This window comes from Haliotis asinina, chromosome 9 (genome assembly GCF_037392515.1).
Source record: "Haliotis asinina isolate JCU_RB_2024 chromosome 9, JCU_Hal_asi_v2, whole genome shotgun sequence".
Taxonomy (NCBI): Eukaryota; Metazoa; Mollusca; class Gastropoda; order Lepetellida; family Haliotidae; genus Haliotis; species Haliotis asinina.
In genome coordinates, this window is record NC_090288.1 from 35,692,204 (window position 1) to 35,716,268 (window position 24,065).

Sequence of the window (24,065 nt, forward strand, 5' to 3'; positions counted from 1 at the left end):
CGTTTGGTCTTGCTTAGGGTTAAAATGACCCGGATTCTTGGCAAGCCATTGTGTAATCGTTGACTAAGATATTGCCTTGGCATTTCAAAAACGTTTCACACACTCCGAACACATCACAGTTCGATTTCTCCAACACCGATTCCTTTAATTACGAGACTTCGCCTTGGACACTTTGGATTAAATGCTTACCGCAGTGTCGTTGATAAAGGACTTATCGTATGTACACGCTGCTGAAGATACTCTCCAGACATTGAAACATTGTTCAGTTAAATGACCTGACCAACATCATGTCAGAAAATTAAAGAAGTTCAGTTCGCGAAGGCTCCTTTTTGTCCATAGTGTTCGTATAATGCACTTGAGTGTAACGTAAGTATTCTTAGACGCACCCTGGATATCTCCAGGGTATACGCCCCGATAAGTGCATGGAGATGGGGTGTTGCTGTGGGTGTTGCTGTTGGGTGTGCGTTTGTGTGTGTATTCGTAAACTGCAACTGAGTGTGTCTTTAGAAGTATTTATTGGCGGAAAATGGTGTTGTCTGCGGTATTCGTAAACTGTACTTGGTGGTTTACTGACCTCTGTACCTCTGAATCCAGAATCGTCGTAACCGGCGTTGTGATGTATCCATAGCACATCTAAACTGGATCTGAGGCTGGTGGACGACAACGTGTTCCATGAAATCTGTTTCTATTCATTGTTTGGGGGGTAATATTAATGTAGAAAGTGAGACTGATCCAACACTGCCTTATACAGCATTCCAGTCATACACGATGTATGTACTTCATGGAGGATGACAATGGAGGACCTTACCGCTGATTACCATATCGCTGCAGATGTCTAAAATGGTATTCTCTGAGCTGTTGTATGACCTGTCGTTTGTTGCTTAATGTCATATACTTCGTTAATGATTTTCAATTTTATTCGATTTGAACAGGAGCGACAAATATGTCCCTCTTGCATCCAGGGCGTTAACGTCGCATTCAGCAATATTCCAGGTGGATGGTGGCGGTCTGTAAATAATGGAGTCTGGATCAAACAACCTAGTGATCAATATCATGAACATCAATCTACGACAGCCTGGACACAAGACACGCGGTAGACAACATTGTCAGATTAGTTTCTAACTGCTTTCAGACATCCAACTTCACCTGGCAAGACAACATCTACCAGAAAATCCATGGGCTCCCCATGGGTTCACCTCTGTCACCGATATTCACCGAGATCTTCATGAAAAGCTTCGAAGAGACAGCCCTGGCCACATCTCCTTTATAACCACACTGCTGGTACAGAAAGGTGGATGACACCTACACCATCCTAGATCCCGACCATGACCCTGTCATCCTCTCAACAAGCAGCACCTGCGCATCCAGTTCACGATGGAAATAGAAGATCAACAGAAACTACCATTCCTAGATGTATCCTTGCAGAACTCCCCCAACAACATTACCTTCTCCGTCTACAGAAAACCCACCCACACCGACCAGTATATTCACTATCTCTCCAACCATCACCCCCAGATTAAACGTGCAATTGTCTCCACCCTAACCAGACGAGCCAAATCTATATGTGATTCTGACCATCTCCAAACTGAAATAGACCATCTAAGAACTACATTCATCAACCTCAACGGCTATCCGAAACAACTTGTAGCAAGAAGAACACCAACCAAAACCTGAACCATAACCAGTTAGAATTAACATTCCCTACCAAGGTCAGATTAGCCACCACATCAGCCGACTGCTCAAGAAAACTGCCGGTATAGATGTGACCTTCAAGTCTGACAAAACACTGAAGATCATTCTGAAGGCCAATGGCAGATGTACACCAACCAAGACCACTCACAAGCCCAGGGACTGCATCTACAAACGTATGTGTGACTGTGGCAGTAGCTATGTAGGAGAGACATCTCGCCCAAATGACATTAGGCTGAAAGAGCATAGAACTTCAATAGAAAAATCAGATCTAACGTCAGCCCTTTCTGAACATATTGTGAACAATCCGTCACACTCCACTGACTGGCAAGCAACAACCATCATAGCATCGAACATCCATGATTGGCGACGACGCAAACTCTCAGAAGCCATCAACATCAAGAGATTAGCCAAACAGATGAACAGAGACCAAGGGGTCTACCTACCCATTGCCCGGGAAATCAATTAGACGCAAGGCTTCACCTGTCATCTGCTAATCCAGTGTTACAGCATCATCCCACCCTTAGTATCTAAATTGTTAGTCTATCACTCCCCACTATTGTACACCAATCAAACACATTGGCCTCAATTGCTTAATCCTTTGTAACAACATCAGCATCCACCTGACGAAGGGGCAAGGAATAGCCCAGAAACGTTGTGAAAAAAACCAATAAAGAAGAAGTTGACATCCATAACATTTTGTCGTATATTAGAATACCGACTTCTAAATGCCTCACAAGAACATCAATCTACGTATTCTGGGGCTTACGTTATGTTCGTCGCATAAGTTTGCTGAAGATCAATTCTAACCCGGGTCTTCATGAGACACTGCTTCATGTATTCTTGAGATAAGACTGTCATGGTATAAAACAAGCCGCACGCTATCTAAGCTGAACGAAAATACTCTGATTTGGAACTACGAGAAAACCAGTCAACATAAAACAGAGACAATTAACACCGATCAAATACACCTTGACACATACATTTATGTGGGATTGTCTAATATTTGCGTATTTGCATTGCATATAGATCGGAGCATTTAACTAATATTGTAAATATACTGATGATATTATACACATGTTGCACGTGTTTGCTTCAGCTGTTATGCTCGATACACTGTGTAATTAGTAGCTAAGTTGTTAGGGGACGTGTGTTTGTGACCGTGAAATATTTGTGATTCGCAAACCCCAATTCTCCAATGCAATCGGAATATTTTCTCATAAGGAAATGTGCATCTTCTTTTGTGCCTCTAGCAACGTGGAAAGAGGCAGATTGTCCTCACGACAATCAGACGAAAGACTGTATTGTATGGCAGGGTGATATAGTGTTAATCAATGCTGCGACTGTATTACAATACTTTTATTATGATACAGGAGAAGTTGGAATATTATGTTTGAGTGAGTGAGTGAGTTAAAATGTTTAGACACATCAGTATTATTCCATGCAGCCATGTGTCGTGTGCTGGCGATCAGGTGCCTGACTCTGAGGGTGTGGGTTCAACTGTGAACTAGAATATGCACTTTTCTAAGAAAGTGTAATCCCAAGTACACTGAACAGCAAAAGAAACGCAACTCTGACTTTTAGTCAAGTCTTTAAACAGAAAAAATGAACGTGAACGCGTTTTTTATGAGACTCTTTTTTTGAAAATCGGGTTTCTTTTGCTGTAAGTATATAGCATGTTACAAGTGACCGTTTTCTGAATGGCATTGTGTCATCCTGTCCATATGTCATTCTGATATGTCACTGGTCCCTCGGTGTCCATGCCCCAAAACTCTGGAACACACAGTAATACTGCCTGTGGTGATCCGGGGTAGGATTGGTCTTCAGTAAAACAATCGCAATGCTTGCGACTTGGCTTGTCGTAAGAGACGACTAACGGGATCGGGTGGTCAGGCTCGCTGACTTGGTTAACATCGGTTCCCAAATGCGCAGATCGATGCCCATGTTGTTGATCACTGGATTGTCTGGTCCATTACTTACAGACAGCCGCCATAAAACTGGTATATCGCTGAGTGCGGCGTAAAACTGAACTCTCACTCACTCACTCACTCACTCATATTTCCCCACACATAAAAGTTTTCTGATTAGTGGCGCGTTCCTCTATTGTTTTCTATGTTATCCGCTCGGAGTGCCGAGTGCGAATTCATTTGTTACTTTGTGTTAGCAATCCTTACCTCGAAAAAATAAAGTTGATTGAAGGGAGATAACTCTAAATTTGTTTTTCTTTCTTTTCTGTCGCCCATAAGCTAATGACCAAACTCTAGTACACTTTATTGTAGTCAAAATTAACATTGAAGTTTTCGGTAAGATAAATACGTTGTTCACTGATTCCTCGGGGCCCATGGGTTGATGTTTATTATGGTTCAATCATTCTCGTTTCCAGTGAACAACTTATAATATTATCAAAAATATCCTTGGCTGCTTTCACACTGAAATATTTATCACTTGTCATCAAGCCAGTCAAATATTGTGCTTCTAAAGTATTTACACTAATATTCAGTTCTATACCGCCATGGTAATAGCGATATAGCGATAATAGTAATATGTTGAATTTCGGACTGATACTAATATGCACACATATGAGCTGGCACGATAACTACATGTACTCATTTGTAGTTAGTAAACATGGTTAACTGGTACCACAATCATTAATTGTGTAACATGTTTAGTTGTTTGTAGGTTTAATACTGATTCTTGTCAGTGTTAATACATTTGTTCATGTAAAAATATCTGCAGGTTATCATACAGAAGTCAGTTTTCAGAACACAACAGTTTAATTTCAGTTTGAAAGTTCATACCTTTAAATTCCATGGTCCTTGCCTTGGGCACTGAAGTTAATGATGAAATATTTTGCACACGACGAGAGTGGTCACTGGAATCTCTTTGGTGAAGTACAGTGATCCATGTATCGTCTAACCAACTTATAAATCACGTCATGCCCTTATCGAGTACGATGACTGTCGATTATTTCTTCATTCAGCATCAATTTTTAAATGTAATGATGACCAGTTGATAAGACAACCTTATTTTCAGAAATTCCACGTCTCATATCGTTCAGTTATTTTGCCATCAGGCGCCATGACACTTTGTTTGATATGACAGAAAGAGCCCAGGTAGCAGACGACACATACAAGTGTCTGATAGGGAGGGAATCATGTCTCTCATTTCATACACGCAAGTTGAATGTTGCTGGGCAGACTACACAGAGAGCATCAGAGGCAAACTAAATACTTTCAACCCTCCCCTGCAATGTATTCCCCCAACCCCTCTCCTTCCATACCGTCCCATGGTCTTCCCTATCCAACCAGTGGATCATGTGCACCCCTCCCAGCAGTGTAGCATACGCACAAACACCCACAGAAGTGCACCAACAGTGGGTTGTACCATCTCAATCCACAGGAGTGAGCCTCCAAACCTCAACTTATTTTCGACACTTTTTTTCTTAGGGTTTTCTTTGTACATGTATCGGTACTGAAGTATATATGTATTCAAGGGTCCTTGCTTGATTATTATTTGAAGTTTCAACGAAGCTGATTGCTACTCTGCTGTTAGAATGATACATAATGTCGAGGTGTGTCTATGTGTGTGTTTTCAAATTAAAGAATAGTTTCTTAGGAATAAATTTGGTTTGAGAAATATTTTCAGTTACATATACCTGGACTCAGGCATGCTGCTGAAGTAACAATACATTTATTTGAAATGTTCATAATGTCGGGGGAGTGGGGAGGGGTGGTGGTTATGTTAAAATAAACAGAAAGTATCTAACATAAGTATTTTATCTCAGGTTTCTAAGTAATGACATACTGTGTAAGTAGTCTACATTACTTTCTACGATTGGTGCTGACGTGTCTGCCCGCTTTAAAGTGATGTGTTTCTGTTAAGCTAAGACAAGATCTGGCCCCAATTTCTCGAAACAAACTTACGTTTTTACTCAAATTTCAAATTGAGTTTGACAATTTGAAACAGCTGAAATTTTAACTCAGCTGCATTTTTAAAATAAAAAGGCCCAAACAACTTAAGCAATATATTCACAAAACGCAAACTGTCTTCTGTATTTGAGTTTAATATCAATTTCAGTACATTCTGGGAAATTTGAGACAAAACTTGAGTAACTTAAGTCAAAACTCATACTTAACTTTGTTTCGAGAATGCGTTTCCAGATAAGATAACATAATATTTTATTTAAATGTCACATGAGATATATTACTAAAAAAGTGCCAGTACTAGACACTATCACAGATTGGTATCACAGATAAAATCGTAGATAACAATAGAAGACATGTATACACGTGCAGCACATAACTACTGTATATGTACTAACTCCATGACACCGGCATAGTATAAGAAGTATTATTGCCTGGGCCTGCATAAAACAAGAAATGTCAAGGTGAACAGACTTCCTTGAATCTTGACATGTCAAACCAAGAGGAGTCTTTCGTATGTTTGCCTAGTATCATGATCCCCCACCTTCAGCTGTTAGCGATGTATAGCCCGTTTTTTGTATTCTATTGTCTGTCATAGTCTGTCGTACATGGGTACAATGTGTGAGGCCCATTTTCTGGTGTCCCCCGCCGTGATATCGCTGGAATATTGCTAAAAGCGGCGTAAAACCAAACTCACTCACTCACTCACTCACTGTCGTCCAGACCCTGAGGTATGTATATCCAAGAAAGCCCACGCAAGTCTAGAAAATGTGGCAAGTCTAGATTTCCATAGGGGTCCATTTCATTATATTATTTTTTTTCACTATGAACGTTTTTTCAGCAAAATGTGTTCATTTCAGAGACTAGCTGTTAGTCTATGTCTTTCATAGTTGATATATTTTCGATATTCATACTAGTTTTACAACCATATCTGTGATATTCTAGTTGTTTTTACTGTCCTTCGCTGATAAGTTATATAATGTACCTTTACTTATTTTGAAATTAAAACTTGTTTTCGTCAGGATATGACTGAAATACTGCCGATGTGACTTTAAATTTCGTTTAAGTGTTGTGTTTGAAATAGAAAGTGATAATTATGATCTTAGTAAATTACCCCCAAACAAGAAAGAAAGAAAAGATTTATTACAGGTCTCAGGTGAGGGAAACGAGACCTCTTTGGTCACAGTGCTAACTTAGTGCTAACATTGATGCCACAGACAAAAACAGACTGCACCTCCTGCTCAATATTTAATTGTCTATAATTTGGGGTTTGGTTCTGATGATTTACAACATCACTACAACAAATCACTACAACAAAATTAATCCGGGTCTGATGTGAATATTTTATGTTACTTCATACAATTTCATGACGTGAACAATAATAACTTCTTTGAGTCGCATGTTTAGAAGTAAGTAAATCAGTTCAGAACATATTTCATGGATGAACATCATCCAATTATCGTCCAAAACTGTATTCCATAGGAGATGTCGCTTGGGTGATATCAGTCGATATCTCTAGGAGATTTCGTTTTTTATTATCTAAGAGGGAAAATATATCGGGGTTCATATTTTCCATACGATGCCCCAAAATATCACTTCGTCATGGTAACGTGACGTCATGAACAATGCCATGACGTCATGAACAATGCCATGACGTCATTTCTACACGCAACTACAGTTCTACATGCAACTACAGTGGGTAGCCAACCCATGTTTGAGAGTAGATTTAGGTTTATCTTCTTCAATTTGACTTCAGTAATAAACAGAATATTATGTTTGTGCCCATACCATACTATGTTTACGAACCTCGTGCCTAAATATCGGTATATCTCTCGTTCTCGCTCGGGAAGTACTAACATTTAAGCACTTGTGTTGTAAATATACATGTAGTATGACATGGGCACTCATATAATACCCTCTATGACAGTAGATTCCCTGACAAATCTATGACGTCATGACGTTGATGACATAGCTTGCTATGACATCGCTGCAGTGCAAATCTGAAGGCAGTACTGTGTTCAGAGGTGTACATTTTTCGTTGAAAACTAAAGAAGAATGAGTTTGGATGATAAACAGCATCTCACCATCGTGAGATATCATCTGTTGATATCAGTTATATCGTTGATATAACTCGTTGATAAAGGTAAAAAATATCCTCGTCAATTCTCGTAGATTTGCTACTGTATCAAGTCGTGTTGATATATTCGATATCAGCAGACACTTGGGTGACATTATCTATTTATTCGAATGATGCGACATTTCGATTGTACAGATTCTTGTATCGCTGTCAAATACTTGCTTGTCAACGATACAAGTATGCACTTGACAATGATACAAAAATATGTTTAATCGAAATCATTGGAATAAAGAAGCTATTCATCCATAAAGTTTGTCCTTATGTGAACACTGAAGGTTACGTTTTCAATCACTGTCGAGGCAGTCATCAGAGCCACAGCTCCAAGCCTATGAATACTACTAAACATTTCCCCATCTGATGCCTGTTTTTCTTTTTTTAAAAAAACCCAGCAAATATGAACACGCACTTGGTGCAAATGGGTTTTAATCGAGTATCAAATGTAAACACTTTTCTGAAGTTATGTTACTGGACCATGTAATCAGTTCCAGCAAAATTAAGTAGAGATTATTATCAAATTAAAAGGACTGCAATACTTTTTGGTATCACGCTGCCTGTGAGGTTGTTTGTTTACCGACCTTGCCATAATCACGATATAGCGTTGAGATTGTTTTTGCTTTTAACTATCTATACCGAAGTGCTGTTTTTATAACTAGGGAACATCAGTGTTTCCTCTTCACCAAAGACCAAATGAGATCAAATTATAAATAAATAAATAAATAAATAAATAAATAAATAAATAAATAAATAAATAAATAAATAAATAAATAAATAAATAAATAAATAAATAAATTATCCGCCCACTCGACATGAATTAATTGTTCTTGGCTGTGTGCCGAGAAGCTTGACCAATGCATTTTCACTGTGCGGGATTTTTGTTTTAAGGTACATATACTAGTTTATTTAGAAAGCTGAGCATTCATGCATTCTTTTGGTATATTCCACCGAGAACAACCGGGTTAGAATTGAGCTTCAGTAGCCATGCTTGCCGTATGATGCGATTCGAATGGTCAGGGTCGCTGACAAGCTTGACACATGTCATCGCGTATAGATCGTGCTCATGCTGCTGGTCACTGGATTGTCTGGTCGAGGCTCGATTATTTACAGACCGAAGGCATGAAGCTGGAAAACTGTTAAGTATGACGTTACTTATAAACAACCACCAAACCATAGGTAATTCAAATGACACGTAAATCCTGCTCGGTAAATAGTTTTGTAAATATTTTATTTTAGAAATGCCATTACGCTCCACTGCTATCTAATAAGTTCGACAGCAGCATTGAGAGGATTAATCAATGCGCCTAGAATATCACATTTCAGCTGCTGTCACAAAGTTTGTGTCAGCCAGCCACTTATCAAGATCCACTCAATCTGTGTAGACTCATCCACTCATATGCCACGTAAGTTGGACTGAACATACAAGTATCTTGAGTGTTCCACATCCGAACGCTATCAGTAGAGGGAGGAAGCAAGTGAGGGCCACATGTAACGCAGTCACGTGACCTCTGGGAAGTAAACACCTCTAACAATGGCGGTTCCCCGAGTACCAAACGCGCTTGTGTGGCAATTTACATTTTGGTGAGACCATCGCGGCACGGGGTTAGCAGGGTGAAAAGTGACGTGGAAAGTTCACATGGGGTTTTGATTGTCGCCATAAGTCGGCTTTGACCCTGAACTTTCTAAGCAGAATGAAAATGTGGCTGCGTCTATTTACCGTTGTGGCAGCTCTCGGGGTATTTCTGCCAATGTTGGTGCTTGTTTACATGAACGCTTGGAGCATCTCTGACGGCCAAGATCGGCCGATTGGAGGTGAGTAGATTTAATTAAATTGATTTTTTTTGTGTTTACAGTCGTTACACGCATGTAATCTGTCGAGAGCTTCCCAAGTATGGGAGCTACGCAGAATCCGGTTGAAAGGTGATGTCAAAAGTTTGTTCACAGCTCTCTGTAAACTAGCCCTGTTTGGTTTACGAGTCAAAACTCATTTCGTTATAACGCTACGTTAGTGAAAAAGAATTACGGTTGATTTGAAAATCATATTCTTACTTTTCTGATCTAAACATTGCCATTAGACTGTTCCAAAGATATACCACTAAGTGATTTACTTGTTTATTTTACGATTCATCCGCGTTATAAAGGGTCATGCCGGTATATGGGTGATTTGGAGGCAAACGTTGTTAAATCGTGGCAGGTTGATGCATGGTGTAGTGAAGTCGAGGTCAGAGCTACTGGTCAAAATCAAAATTTTGATGAAATTGAAATACTTGATCAGCAGCTTTAGGCACAGGCACAAAAAGTGTCATAAGTTCCAGGAATTGGGAAAGAGAACTTTGACAATGGGCCATTTTCAGGATTATTATAGCCATTTTCCTAATTTGGAATGGGCCACTGCCCTTGTGTCAATACTAAACTTCCAAATGTAAATGGGCCATTTTTCATTCTAATGTGCAAAATGGCCCATGGCCTCTGCCAATCCAAATCCCTGAACTTCTGATAATTGGATGACCGTTTCTATTTAGGATAGCTTCAGTTTTATAAGGGACTATTTTGTCATCGTTTTTTGGTTTTTGTGTGTGTGTGTGTGTGTGTGTGTGTGTGTGAGTGTGTGTGGAGGGGGCGGGGGTGGTGGTGGTGAGATGCTCATCCCTGCATCCCCCTATAGATCTGCATATGCAACCTGTCCATAGTATATGAGACAAAATCTGGAAAACAAGTTTTAGATTGATAAAAACCAAAATAAATATTTTCAGTGACTCTGGCATAAGAATGTGTACTAACTAGCAAACTGTAATGATCAATACATCGATCAGTATCACACGTACGCAGTTCCAGTCAGTTATAATACAGTTCCAGTAATTTTTCCCTATGGCATTTGACAACAATAAAGGACAGCAGAGGATATTCTTCATGATAAGAGAAAGAGAAAAATTAAGATATGGTTTGACCAAATTTAACAGTGGGATGTCCTACACAACCTGTATACAGGCCTACCATACAAACAGTGAACAAGTCATCAAAACTGAACTCATATACACCAAAACGAACAAAAATCACCAAAAACTACAACAATATCCTCTTAAACCGAAACAAACCCTCTGCAGCAGAAAACTAACCGTTTTAAATGGAAACAAAACTTGCTTATCAGTTACTACAGTGCCAGAGAATGGTCGCCAAGTGCACAGAATGGTAGTCACAGCATCCAAAAACAGCAGCCATAGCATCCTGAAATGGCATAGATATCATCAAAGATGGCAGGGAATCTAATATTGAAAATTTGATATCGGGATGTAGCGCATCAACCCCCTATTGGATTAAGCTTCAAACCTATGTTCAGACCCCTCAGTGTCAGGCTTGCAGTTCTGCAATTTGCATCATAAGATTTGTAAGTAGAAATACCACTCAAAGAAGTAAAAATTCTTTCTATGTTGCAGAGGCAGCAGGTCGCAGAGTCCATTACAAGAGCAGAGGCGATAGGCTGAACTCTGTTGGACGAAATCCAAAGGTAACTGACTGGCATTAACATGGATGGCTCTTATTGTTTATTGTTAATAAAATAATAAAATAAGGACTTGTAAACACGGGAGTCAGTGCTGTCAGTCTGGGTCAAATATCCTTGTTAAAGGGTCGCTCAAGACAGTCCAAGAGCAATTTTTCTGGACTACAGTCGTTCCCTGTTTATCCAAACCTCAGATATCTGGAAAACACACTTTCCACACGAAAATTCCTTAAAACGAATTCACAACATTGTAAAATAACTCACTTATTCGGAAATCAGGTTTCCGTAACCAGACGGTCATTTTCACATACAAAACGCTAAATTATATGCATTTTGTCTTGTGTATCTGGATGGCCGAGCACTTGTCCATATGTTTACACACGCAATTACCAATTGGCCTTGTGTGCCCTAACGTGAAAGAAGACAGCAGCCCTTGAAGCGTGAGAAGATCACCTAGCTGTAATTGGCATGGTGACACAATCTCTTACGTGTGACTGTCTACATGGATATTCGGTTTCCTTTTCTGGGCAGTAAATTTTACAAACGAATCGACTAAATCAACACAAAATTGACTCACTTATCGGCACGAAGATTTGATCTTTGATCAGATCATCTGAAATGAAACGCAAGTCTCACACATATTTGGACACAAGACAAGGCCTGCTAATCCGGATTAGTGAGCAATGAGCAGGGTATTAGTAGGGATTTGTAGGCCTATATGACACTGAGTGAATTGTAATTGGCTATTTAAACTCTTACCATGCTGTTTTGGAGGTGATTTTAACCCAGAAGTGTATCTCGCTACATTTTCAACAACAGAGTCTGGATGACAGAAATCCAGATATCCGGATATTCAGATATTCAGCAAAACCAAATATGTCTGGATATCCGAGGTCTCACTGTGCAAGAAAGACAACTAATGTATCATAAGCACCACACAACAGGGAGCTACATTATACTCAACAGCAATAAAAATAACAGAACAGATAAATGAAGCTAACCAATATCTTTTTGTCAATGATTGCTCATTGGTAATGAACTAATTATCAGTTGTGTGATTTCAACCAATTCCCAACACTACTAATTATGATGACAACTCAGACAGACAATCAAAGTATTTAGGTCTACTGATATTAGTGATGATGAGAATCCCTTTTAAAGTCCACATATTTTATCTGTGCATAGACATGCCGATTGAATCTTTTGGATTAAATCTGAAGTCTGTAGTTTTAATGTATATATTTCAGATTTAAAGATTTCAGTGTTCGATGTTTGTATTGTGGTAAATTGGTCAACTAAAGGTTTTGCCTCATTCAGTTCTCGATAAGGATACACAGCATTTGCCAAGGTAAAAAAATCATGATTTTATCATTATCAATTATCAGTAATATTCAGGTACAATCTCATGATTCGCATCCCAAACACCTGTGACAGACTCGTTTCTTTTAACTATAGCGATGAGGAAAGTCACATTTGAAAAATAGTTATTGTCGCTAAAGACCCATTTCAAATGCAATCCTTGTTGTGAAAACCACAATGAGTGAGGGAATTATTACTGTTTTTTTTCAAATAAGGGTCACATTGATCACAATGGATTAAAATTGTCTTAGTGACTTGTCCTATGTTTAGTTGATATAAGATGGGCGGCTTCTGTATTCTCTTTGAAGTTTTTAGTAAACATTTCAGTTTGCCCTTTGTTCTTGCATTCTCTGTTTTTACTGTGGATTCTATTTATATATTTTTTTTTATAGAATCTGTTTTGAAATAAAATGATACACACTAATGGGTCCTTGTATGGAACAGGGCCATGTCATCTTTTGCTCTGAAGTATATTTGTTTGTATTTTTTGTGTTTATGTCTTCATGTAAACTGTGAATGTCCCCTGAAATTTAAGTACAAAAGCAGTGATACCCTCTCCTGCCCCCTACCCTCATAGTTTCAAAGCATATTTTTTTACAAATATTTTCACACATTTTCTTTTAATGATATATAGGCACTTATACACTTATATGACACACATGACATACACCATTGACCTATACCATACAGGGCATATCTAAGACAGGACAGGAAGTGTTTCAAACACAGATAAGCAGATGGACATGAAGTCAAGGTGGTGGATTTGACAGACTGTGAATCATGACCGATAAATTTATATAAAGTTTCAAGTTCTTTCTCATAGTGAAACATGTTATTTATCATTTAATTTCCTCTCTGATTCTTAATCTTATCTATTTCTAAGAATTTCATGAAAGTTCTAATGGATTGTAATTACCTTTCCATTTTCTTGCATTGACAATATTCAGTACTTTTCAGCATTCACATTAGTCCTTAATGTGCCATGGCAAGGTAAATATTGAAATGGTACAGATGAAATATTTACAGTGTGCTTGGGCAGCTCGACTATAATTATGAAAATATACTGGACAACAAAAGGAACACAAGTTATGAAAAAAATGAAATCTCATAAAAGTTTCATGTTTATGTCTTCTATTTTTATAACCTGACAAAAATAAAAACAACTGAAAGAATTGCTTTTCTTTTGCTGTCCAGTGTGCCACCCAATATGGCTTCTTTAATAGCAAATGCAATATATACTGGACAAAAATAGTTAGGGATATATGAAAAGTTTGAAATTCTGAATCATGATCTATTTGTTCATTGACACACTAATAAAATATCAATCCTAAAAATACCGATATCCCTAACTTATTTTGTCCAGTATATTTGACCAACTCAGATGTTTGAAACCTATTTATTCATCCCACTGAACTGTTTCTAGGGGACACTTGCATTCTCACAGCTGAACATGAGTGTTTTTGAATTTTGAATTTTGAATGCCAGGGCACATTAATGGAAATCCTGTTGGATGACAACATTGTTTGTGGTTTAGTTTATTGGTCCAGGACAGTGGCAGCTGCACTAGTCTTTCATGATAATGTTCAGGAAATCCTGCTTTCAAGTTCACCAGGATAGTATATTGTCAAATAAATAATGTTGCGCTACATTTCAATTCAGATACCCAACTTGCGCTCTGTGATGTGATATACTGAGTCGAAAAAGTAGCTTCACAAAATGTTATTTTTAAAAATAATGAATAATTTTTCTCTGATGATACATCTATGTATCCAAAATGGGATCCCTATTTTTCGACTCTAGATAAACGTTAACAAAACCCCTCAAACCCATCCATTCGACATGCAAATGACTTTAGAGCCAAAGAAGGCTTTGCACGTGCAGTCGATCACATGATCTTCGCATCGAAGTTTTCTTCATTTGCACGTGTTTGCATTGGCCTTAGGAATTAATAAACACTTTTAAACCACAGTTCTAACGGTACTTTAAATGCCACGATTGTCAAATGTGCAACATGAACATGCCATTGGCATGTTGCAAGCGGGAAGATCAGTTATTGACATAGCAAGAGCAATGGGATGCATCCGTCATACTGTTTATGGCTTGCAAGGTCGTCTACAACAGACTGGCACCACTTCTGATCATCCAAGGTCGGGGTGTCTACGTGTGACGTCAGCAGAAGACCGCCAAATCGTCCTACGTCACCTACATGACAGATTTCTGCCAGCTGAGATGTTTAGAAGTCGACTGTCCTTACAGACCATTCAAAATTGGTTGCGGGCTGCCAATCTCCATTCCCGACGTCCATATCTTGGGTCAATACTGATGCCGTTTCATCAACATCAATGTCTGCTGTGGGCCTAACATCACCTCCAATGGACCCAGAGAGACTGGAATCAAGTAGTCTTTAGCGATGAATCCAGGTTTACCCTCAGATTCGCGGACGGCAGGCATAGAGTCTGGAGAAGATGTCGTGAACGGTGTGTATGCGCAGTGTTGTGTACAGGAAGTCAACAGATTCGGGGGCGGAAGTTGCATGGTGTTGGGTGCTTTCTGTGGAAACAACCGTTCCTGACTTCTGGTCATCCGTTCAAATCTCACAGCTGCTGCTTACCGCGACCAGGTGCACATCCCTGAGCTCATTCCTTTCACTGCTGCTCATGGCCCAGGTCCAGCATGATAATGCTTGGCCGCATACCGCGATGTTGACACAAAATTTCCTTCAAAACACAAGAATCAACGTCATGGACTGACCATCGAGGTCCCCTGACCTTAATCCAATAGAGCACATTTGGGATGCACTTGGGAGAAGGCTTTGTGGTCTTAGGAACCAACCTCAGAATTTGTAGGAACTTGTTGCTGCCTTACTTGAGCAATGACACAGAATCCCCAACCATGTGTTCATAAGCATCCGGCAGTTGATTAGGAGACAGTGTTTGGCAGTGGTGAATACACGGGGCGGCCATACACATTACTGAACAGAGAAATTTCGAATTTTCATTCTTGCGACTTGACTTTCTGTATACCCATGTTTTGGGACGGCGGTGTAGCCTAATGAAACTGATTGTGGCACTGGCAGTGGCAGTGTATCGAGTACATCACACAGATCTCAGCAATGAAGTAATAACAATTTAACCATCTTACCATCTCTTGTTCTTTTACAGTGCCCAGAAGAAAGAATGTCAAGTTTCTTTTTTGACTCAGTATATATTGGGAACTGTATATATTGACAAGTGTTTGACAATGAGTGACATTGATTGTGTATGTAATCCTATATTCTACATTTAAAGTCCTTAAACATATATGTTCTGGTTCTTAAAACAGCTGTCCTAAAATAAGGTTGCATAGTCAGGTATTCTAATTTCATTTTATCAACTTTATATAGTTGACGCCTCGTCTGTCTGTCCGTCCGTCCATAATCATTTTGTTTCCAGAGCATAACTCAGAAACCGTTCAATATTTTTAGACCAAACTTGATAGATATTATGATCTCAACCTATAGTTGTGCCTTTTGCTATTTACAGAGTTTTGGCATTTTTAATTTATTTGTTTTTCCATGGAACATTTTGGTGTTAGTCAGTGGTGGGCGGGCTTTGTTTCCGGAGAAGAACTCAAAAACCGTTCAATATTTTTCTGCAAAACTTGGTAGAAATACCAATCAGAAGCTGCAATGGTGCCTTTTGCTAGCTACAGGTTTTTATGATTTCTTAGTTTCTCGGTTTCCATGGAAACGATTCAGACTTTGTCTCAAAAGTGAGAGGTGTATTTGTTTCCGGAGCAGAACTCAAAAACTTCTTAATATCTGTCAGTGTAACTTGGTAGATATGTGTGGCAAACCCCAAAGTGGTGCCTGTTACTATTTACAGGTTTTTGTGATTTATTATTTTCTCAGTTTCCTTGGAAACAGTTCGGACTTAGTCTCAAAATGGTGGGATGTGCTTCATTTCCAGAGCAGAACTTTTCTGCAAAATTTGTTACATACATGAGTCAGAACCGAAAGTGGTGCCTTTTGGTGTTTACAGGTTTTTGTGATTTCTTATTTTCTCGGTTTCCTGTTCAATATGTTTCTTCAAAACATGGCAGATATTTGAGGTAGACAACAAAGTCATGCCTTTTGCTATTTATAAAGTTTTGGCATATGTATTTTTCCTGGTTTCCATGGAAACAATTCGGACTTAGTCTTAAAATGGTTCTAAAAAGACATTCAGTCACTGTCAGATTTGTCCTTTCAAATATGTGGGGGCCGGGGGGATATGTCATCTTCTGATGACTCTTGTCTTCAAATGGGTATTCACAGGTAGAAAGCTATGAATCAGTCTGAATTGCATCCATCATAGTTTTGTATCTAGTGTGGTTTTAAATGGTTTGATAAAAATATTAAACCAGTCGGTATTTATCAAAATATCTTCTTCCCATTTTCAGTAACTTTTTTTTCAGCATTGGCTGTAAGAACAAAATTATAATTCTTTGATCCTTTGACTATTTATTTTTTGCAGTTTTTTAGAAGTAAACTGCAAACCAAAAATACATTTATCAATGTGTAATCGTCCCTATCCGCAATGTGTAACAGGGGACAATGTATTCATCAGCGTCCATACGTATGTATGTCCCATTTCTTGTTAACACGATATCTCATGAACTGTTGTACCCAGTGTCTTCAAATTTGCTGACTGAATACATTTGAGGTTTACATCAGTCCATTTGGATAACTTTGACCTTATTTTCAAGGTCACCCTGACTCTTTGGCCACTTTTCAAACTCCTGTAAATGCAATAGTTCATGAACTGCTGTACCCAATGTCTTCAAATTTGATGACAGCCTACATTGGGGAATTATACAGACACCAGTCAATTTGGGTGACCTTGACCTTACTTTCAAGGTCATGATGACTGTTTGACCACTTTTCAAACTCTTGCTAATGGAATGAACTGTTGTATCCAGTGTCTTCAAATTTGATGACAGCCTACATCTGGGGATTACACAGACACCAGTATAATTTGGTGACTTTGACTTTATTTTCAAGGTCACTATGACTCTTTGACCACATCATATCTTGTGTGTTAGCAAAAAATAAAAAAAAATGAATATATGTTATAAATATTTCATTCTTATTTAGCGGTGGTTGATGTTACCATATTAGTGGCAAACACTTTTTCTTTATTCAGTCAAGTTTGCAACTATGGTGTCAACTTTCTCTATCAGAATGACTGACATCTGTCAGTGCTGCAAAAAAAACACTTAGTGGTATCTAAAGGCCTATTCTATTCTAAACACTTAAACAAATAGGGTTGGAATTCAAGGGTAGGTTGGGTAATTGGAGCCACAACATTTTTTAGGCCTTTTTAAACTAAAAAGGAATGCTTTAATAGATAGATGACTTCTTTATTGCAATTTATGTGACATTTTTGTATAGATATCTGCACCGTTATGAGGCAGATGAGGCAGTGCAGTTATCATGAAGTGCCACCTAATGAAATCATTTTAAACATGTTTAGAATTGTGTTTCTTTGAGGGAAGAAATTGATGATTCACTTGAATGAAGATAAGTTAGCGATATATTTCTTCATTGCAGTTTTTTGTGGTGTTTTGTAGGGCCTCAGCTGGCGAGATCACATTGAAGACATGTGCGAGGAGATGGATATCCAGCGTTACCAGAAAATGAATCGTCGTTCTTTCAACCATATCATCGTCGACAAAAGATACAAGGTTCTCTACTGCCAGGTCCCAAAAGTTGCTTGTACAAACTGGAGACGTATGCTTTTGATTCTTTCTGGCAAGGTTGACGTTTCTGACCCAATGTTGCTCAAAGCTAACGATGTTCACCAGAAATATGACAAATATCTCACTTACTTATCCGACCTGACATCGGATGAAGTTGATTATGCATTGAGGAATTATTTCAAATTTTTTATAGTGCGGGAACCATTCGAAAGACTTCTTTCTGCATATCGGAACAAGTTTCAAGGTCAGACAAACTCAAGCAAATTCTTTCATGCACGGTATGGAAAAAACATCATCAGGAGATACAGAAAAAATGCATCAGCAAATTCACTTGCTCATGGGAATGACGTTACCTTTTTAGAGTTTGTGCAATATGTTGTGGATACGAATAAGAAAGAAACTTTAAATGAACATTGGTGCCAATTCTTTGAACTCTGTCTCCCATGTCTGATTAAGTATGACTTTATTGGAAAATATCATCAGTTGGAGACTGATTCGAAGCATATTTTGGATTCCATTGGTGCGTCATCTGTTGTCAAGTTTCCATCAAGGGCCGCATCCTACCACCACCAGAAAACTTCTGACCTTCTTCAAAAGTATTATCAGCAAATCCCTGCTCATTACCTTGGACGTTTGTGGGAAACTTATTACCCAGACTTTCAGCTATTCAACTACTCAATACCGACCAGTATCCGAAATCTCACATCCCTGTGGAATTGAAGCTGAATGTGTGGTTCAGTGACACAGTGTTCATTCTGATACCAAAAAAAGCAACTGAGTGAGTGAGCTGATGTCATGGCCAGTAATTTGTGTTGTGCGAATCAATATGTTGTGAAAATCTATTTCTTGAAAGCCAAAACTTGACACTTGTTTTAGTCTATGATGAAGCTTCGGAATATTCCTGAATTCATTAGCCAGTTTTCAATCTGGCCTTCATGGCACATATTTGTGGCCTTTTTGTGATGAGGGTCAGTGGGGTAGCTCACTGGTTAGGGCATTCACCCGTTACTCTGGAGAACCGGGTTTGATTCCCCACATGGCTACAATATGTGAAGCCCATTTTAGGCGTACACCACCATAGTATTGCAGGAATATTGCTAAAACCGACCTAAAACTCCACTCACTCACTCACTCTCTGTGATGATAATTTGTTAAAATCACTTGATTCAAGCTTTTCCATGCTATTCATGCTGAACAAACTGAAAATATTGCAATATTTACACTGACAGCTCTTTTTGTGTATATGTTGACATGAGTAGTTACAAATGACTACTGGTGCTATTTTGAATAATAGAAAGAGGCAAAGAAAGTCTATTTTACATGTGTGCATTGTTTTTAGGAAATGCCTGTTCTTTTCTTTTAAACCAGTATGCCTTTTGAACAATAGATTGAGATGAAGGTACTTGTTAAGGGACATTTTGTTGAATGAGTGTTTGTATAATAAGACAAATGTTATGGCCAAAACAAAGTATTGTTCATCCTATTGTCCAAACATTTATCATGTTTATGAGCAATGGGAGTGAAGAAGATTTTATCGAAGGGTTGGGGGTGTGGGGTGAAATCTATGTGTGTGTGTGTGTGTGTGTTTGGGTAGCCCAGTGGTAAAAGCGTCTGCTCATCATGCTGAAGAACTCTATCAATTCCTCCATGGGTGCAATGTGTAAAACTTCTATTTAGTCATGATATTGCTGGAATATTGTTAAACGCAGAAAAGCATAAAACTAAACTCAATCACTTGATATGACGAGCAAACACTTAAACCTCTGTCCTACCCCAGTTCCTTTCACAAGAACAATGAGAGTAAAGGAATGCCATGTAGGATGTGCATGTACTCTTGTTGTATATATATTTTACAGAACAAAATGAGCTGGGGATATCAGTGTGTCAATGAATAAATAGATCATTATTCATTACTTCAAAATTTACACATATCTGTAACTATTTTTGTCCAGTATACTTCAGTTGAATGAACTACAATGTAGTTTTCCTTGTATATCTGATGTTATACAGGTCATCATGTGATTGTTAAATTCCGTCTGTCCATAGCATAATACATAACCTATCAGTATTTGGTCAAGAAAGTTTGCTCACATACCTCATGCCGAATATAGTTTGGTGTACAGTGTTAAATGACATTAAAATATATTAAAAACGGATAAATTTATGAACTGTCAATATGAGCCAATGTAAGATTGGAGGGCGAGAGCTTAGGGGGAGTTTGGGTGGGGGGGCATAATCTGAAAATTACAACATGCTTTGTAGTCTTGCCACCATATCTGAAAATGCTAATTTTATCTTTAGAAACGAAATTGTGACCTTGGACAGTTTGGGGGGTTGCCAACTGTTTAAAATCCAGACAACAATTTTATCTCTGTTGGTTAAATGCTACCATTATAGACAGTTAAAATTGTGTTTTGTTCATCAGCAGAAGTAATAATGTAGTAAAAATTTGAAAAAATGTAGTGGAAATTTCTTCCCTTTTTCATCTCGGACAAATTCATAAGCAGCTGTTGCTTAGGTGGCATAACAAGCCTGAATGAGGAAACTAGTCAACCATAGTGTCATTTTATGTATTGGCTTTTTCGATTTTGGTTAACAAATCTGCCAGGCCAGATTTTTTAACTCGTTGCTGTCTTGTTTGCTTTTAAACATGACAAATAACATGGATAGTGTTGTCCTTGTCTTTGGGTAATACTTAGGGCTGCCTGTCAATATAGATTGTAGAGATCGATAATTAATTGCTTATTGATTGCTATATATTGGAGACATAACTATGAGCGAAGATGCTAAAAATATATGATAATGTATTTCATGTCACTGGCGAGTGGTGACATGCTTGTGCATGGTTTACGAACAAAACAGCGACATGAACAGAATTTAAAAGCAAACCATGAATAAAGTCCTTAGCTTGTATATTTTGTGAGAAAATTCAAACTTTTTTCTATCTCAAAAGATTATGTATGTATCCATAACACAACTGACATATGATAATCGTTAATTATCTCCATTATCAACATAATTTCTGACTGTCGATACCGAACTTTGGCCAGACCTTGTATAAGTGTGTTTTCTTTGGCCGTTTTTTATGCATGATTTGTTTGAAGCAACTCATGACAAGCTGGGTTGTGGTGATGTTTAATGATTTTATGAAAAACATCTGAGGCAGTGTACTGATTTTATTAGTCTGAGGCATGTTGTAACCCTTGCTCAGCAATGATAGAAATTTGTCGCCCACAAATGACAAAGTGTTGCGTCACTTCTGTGTCCTCCAAGTGACCAATCAGATTTCACCTTACCTGTCAGTTGCACTCACTTTAAACTAAAGGGCGGAACCTAATCAAGACATTCTGACCTATTATCAAGATCCATATCGAAGATATTAACAGGTCTTCACGCATTTTGATTAAAAATATGAACACCTGTGTTTGCTACGATGCAAAAACCTTGCTTATTTGACACACAAATTATCTCAAATACACAGTGAGTTGAGAAGCTTGTGTCATTGTTGACACAATGCTACTGAGCCCTTAGTTCAGATAATCCAGACTGCCTATTTGAATGTTTGCCAGTTAACGCCTTTGTGCTGATTAAATACCTCACCTGCCTGACCTTGTTTTTGTTGTTATTAAACAATCACAGTAGATGTCTTGATGAAAGTTGCAAACTGAAGTTGACTCCCACAAAACATGTAGATGACTCCCACTCATAACACAAGTAAGTCATGATGACTCCTAAATTCTAAATTTTTTAGTGCCAACACTGGAACATATTTTCAAAATAACTGTCAAGACCAAGTTGAAATCATGCAATCAACCAAAATGCTGTTTTTAAGTAGATATCACTTTCATTCTGTGAGGTTAATAGGACTATGCACTTTCATTAGTCCAGCCAATGTATGAAAGACAGTCCAGATACCTCAGCCAGGATGGAAACTAGACGTTTTCTTGTTTTAGGAGGATGGCAAATGCACAACATCTGAAGCTGAGAGTCGTTTTTTGCTACCAAGGTAGTACCATCAGTCCATGTACCAATTTGCAAATAAACTTTTGTGTTCAAATAGTCATGAATTATGATAGAATACTTAAGCAAAATTCTATTGTCCCCTCTGCTGTGATGTTGCTGAAATACTTCCGACAAGGTTGGGACTTTCCTCACTCATTTGGAGTTATTCTACCTGTGTTAGTATTGTGGTCATATTTCTGTTGACAGTGGTGTACTGCTAGCAATGGATGTGCCAATATTTTAGATTTTCTTTATCTGAAGTGTAAGTTCTTTGTATCTAAAAGAGGTTTTTAATTATTCTTTGTGTGATTTTATAGGGTGCATATTTTAGAAAATATGAGATTATGATCTTTTGTCATCTGATTAGGGATTTGGGAATGAAATAAATGGGTAATCTGAAGAGGGTAAGTTCAAATGGTATCTAAAAGGAGAAAGACTAATAGTTTTGGTAGTTTGTGGTCTGTTATACAGATGAAAGTAAAAATACAAACACACATTTATCTGTTGTGTGAAAATTGAAATTTTGACAATCTAAATGAGTTTTGAAGGACAACATTTGTGTAACCAACTATTAATGTAAGGAATGAATGTAACTGAATCCTTGTACATATATATTGAAGTACACTATTGAGTAATTGGGTTATTCAGGGATGAATTAGTTGGTCATATTCTTCATTAATGTCACAAATGGTCAATAGTACCCCTTTGTTACAATTTTGTGATCAGTACCTCAACCTTCAGTGTCCAAACATGTCAGTTTGATGCGTCACTCAGTAAGCATATTGGTAACAACTGTAGCTTGTAAATTACATATACTGAGAGAAACAAATAAAGGAATGCAGGAAGGTTCAAATGTTCATTTAATATTTTCCAGTTTTCATCACCAGCTTTGAAGAGCACTGTGGAAGGAAATCTTAGAATAAATACAGAAACACTGCCACAAAGTGTGTTCCCTTATTTGTTTCCCTCAGTATATAGGCAAACTGTTTTTATCACAATTAGTACAATAAGTATTATGAGTGGGGAAGAGACAAAGGTTTGTTACGTCATCTAATACAATTTTAAAACATACCTAAGTCTGTTCTTTATTATGATTGTGATAAGAACTGACAAACATTCAACAGACATTTGGGGATGATGCAGATGAATGTCCATTGATCATGTTTTGCCAATGGTTCATAGAAAACAGTATTTTTGTTGTTATTTTGTTGGTAGTATTTTCATATTTTGTCCCAATATTATTTGTAAATCCATCAGAGTAAATGTTTATATGACATAGTATTTTTATTCAGTTTTATGCTCTATGTTTATTATGCATATACATATTTACATCATTAGATATATTTGTCTTGTCATTGTGTGCCTGTCTTTACTCAGCAAAATCATTTATAAACAATTATTTTTGTTCAGTCTACTGATTCTTATTTAGGCGATAAAACTAGTTTGTTTTGAGTCTTGAAGATTTTGATGCAGATTTGGAGTCAGCAGTTCATTCTCCTTTTAGCACTATTTAGCTTCATAGAGTTTCTTCCCAGAATTGTACCTGGTTTTGTTGGTTTGATGTTTTATGCTGTAAAGTGGCAAATATCTATAAATAATAGATTCTGGATCGGACAATCCAGTGATTAATAGACCATGAGCATTGATCTATGCAATTTGGATGTGATGACACATGTCAACCAAGTGAGCAAGCCTCTCCTACCAATCCTGTTGGTTGCCTCTTACAACAAGCATGGGTTACTGA

The 24,065-nt window shown here is 37.9% G+C and overlaps 1 protein-coding gene across 1 annotated transcript; it reads left to right on the forward strand.

Moving 5' to 3' along the window:
* Nucleotides 1-9,238: 9,238 nt before the first annotated feature.
* LOC137295942 (carbohydrate sulfotransferase 11-like) lies at nt 9,239-21,924 on the forward strand. The gene is made up of 3 exons (XM_067827537.1): nt 9,239-9,555; nt 11,178-11,248; nt 18,191-21,924. Exons 1-3 carry the CDS (start codon nt 9,435-9,437, stop codon nt 19,037-19,039), a joined length of 1,041 nt encoding a protein of 346 aa, XP_067683638.1. The 5' UTR covers nt 9,239-9,434; the 3' UTR covers nt 19,040-21,924.
* Nucleotides 21,925-24,065: the final 2,141 nt, after the last annotated feature.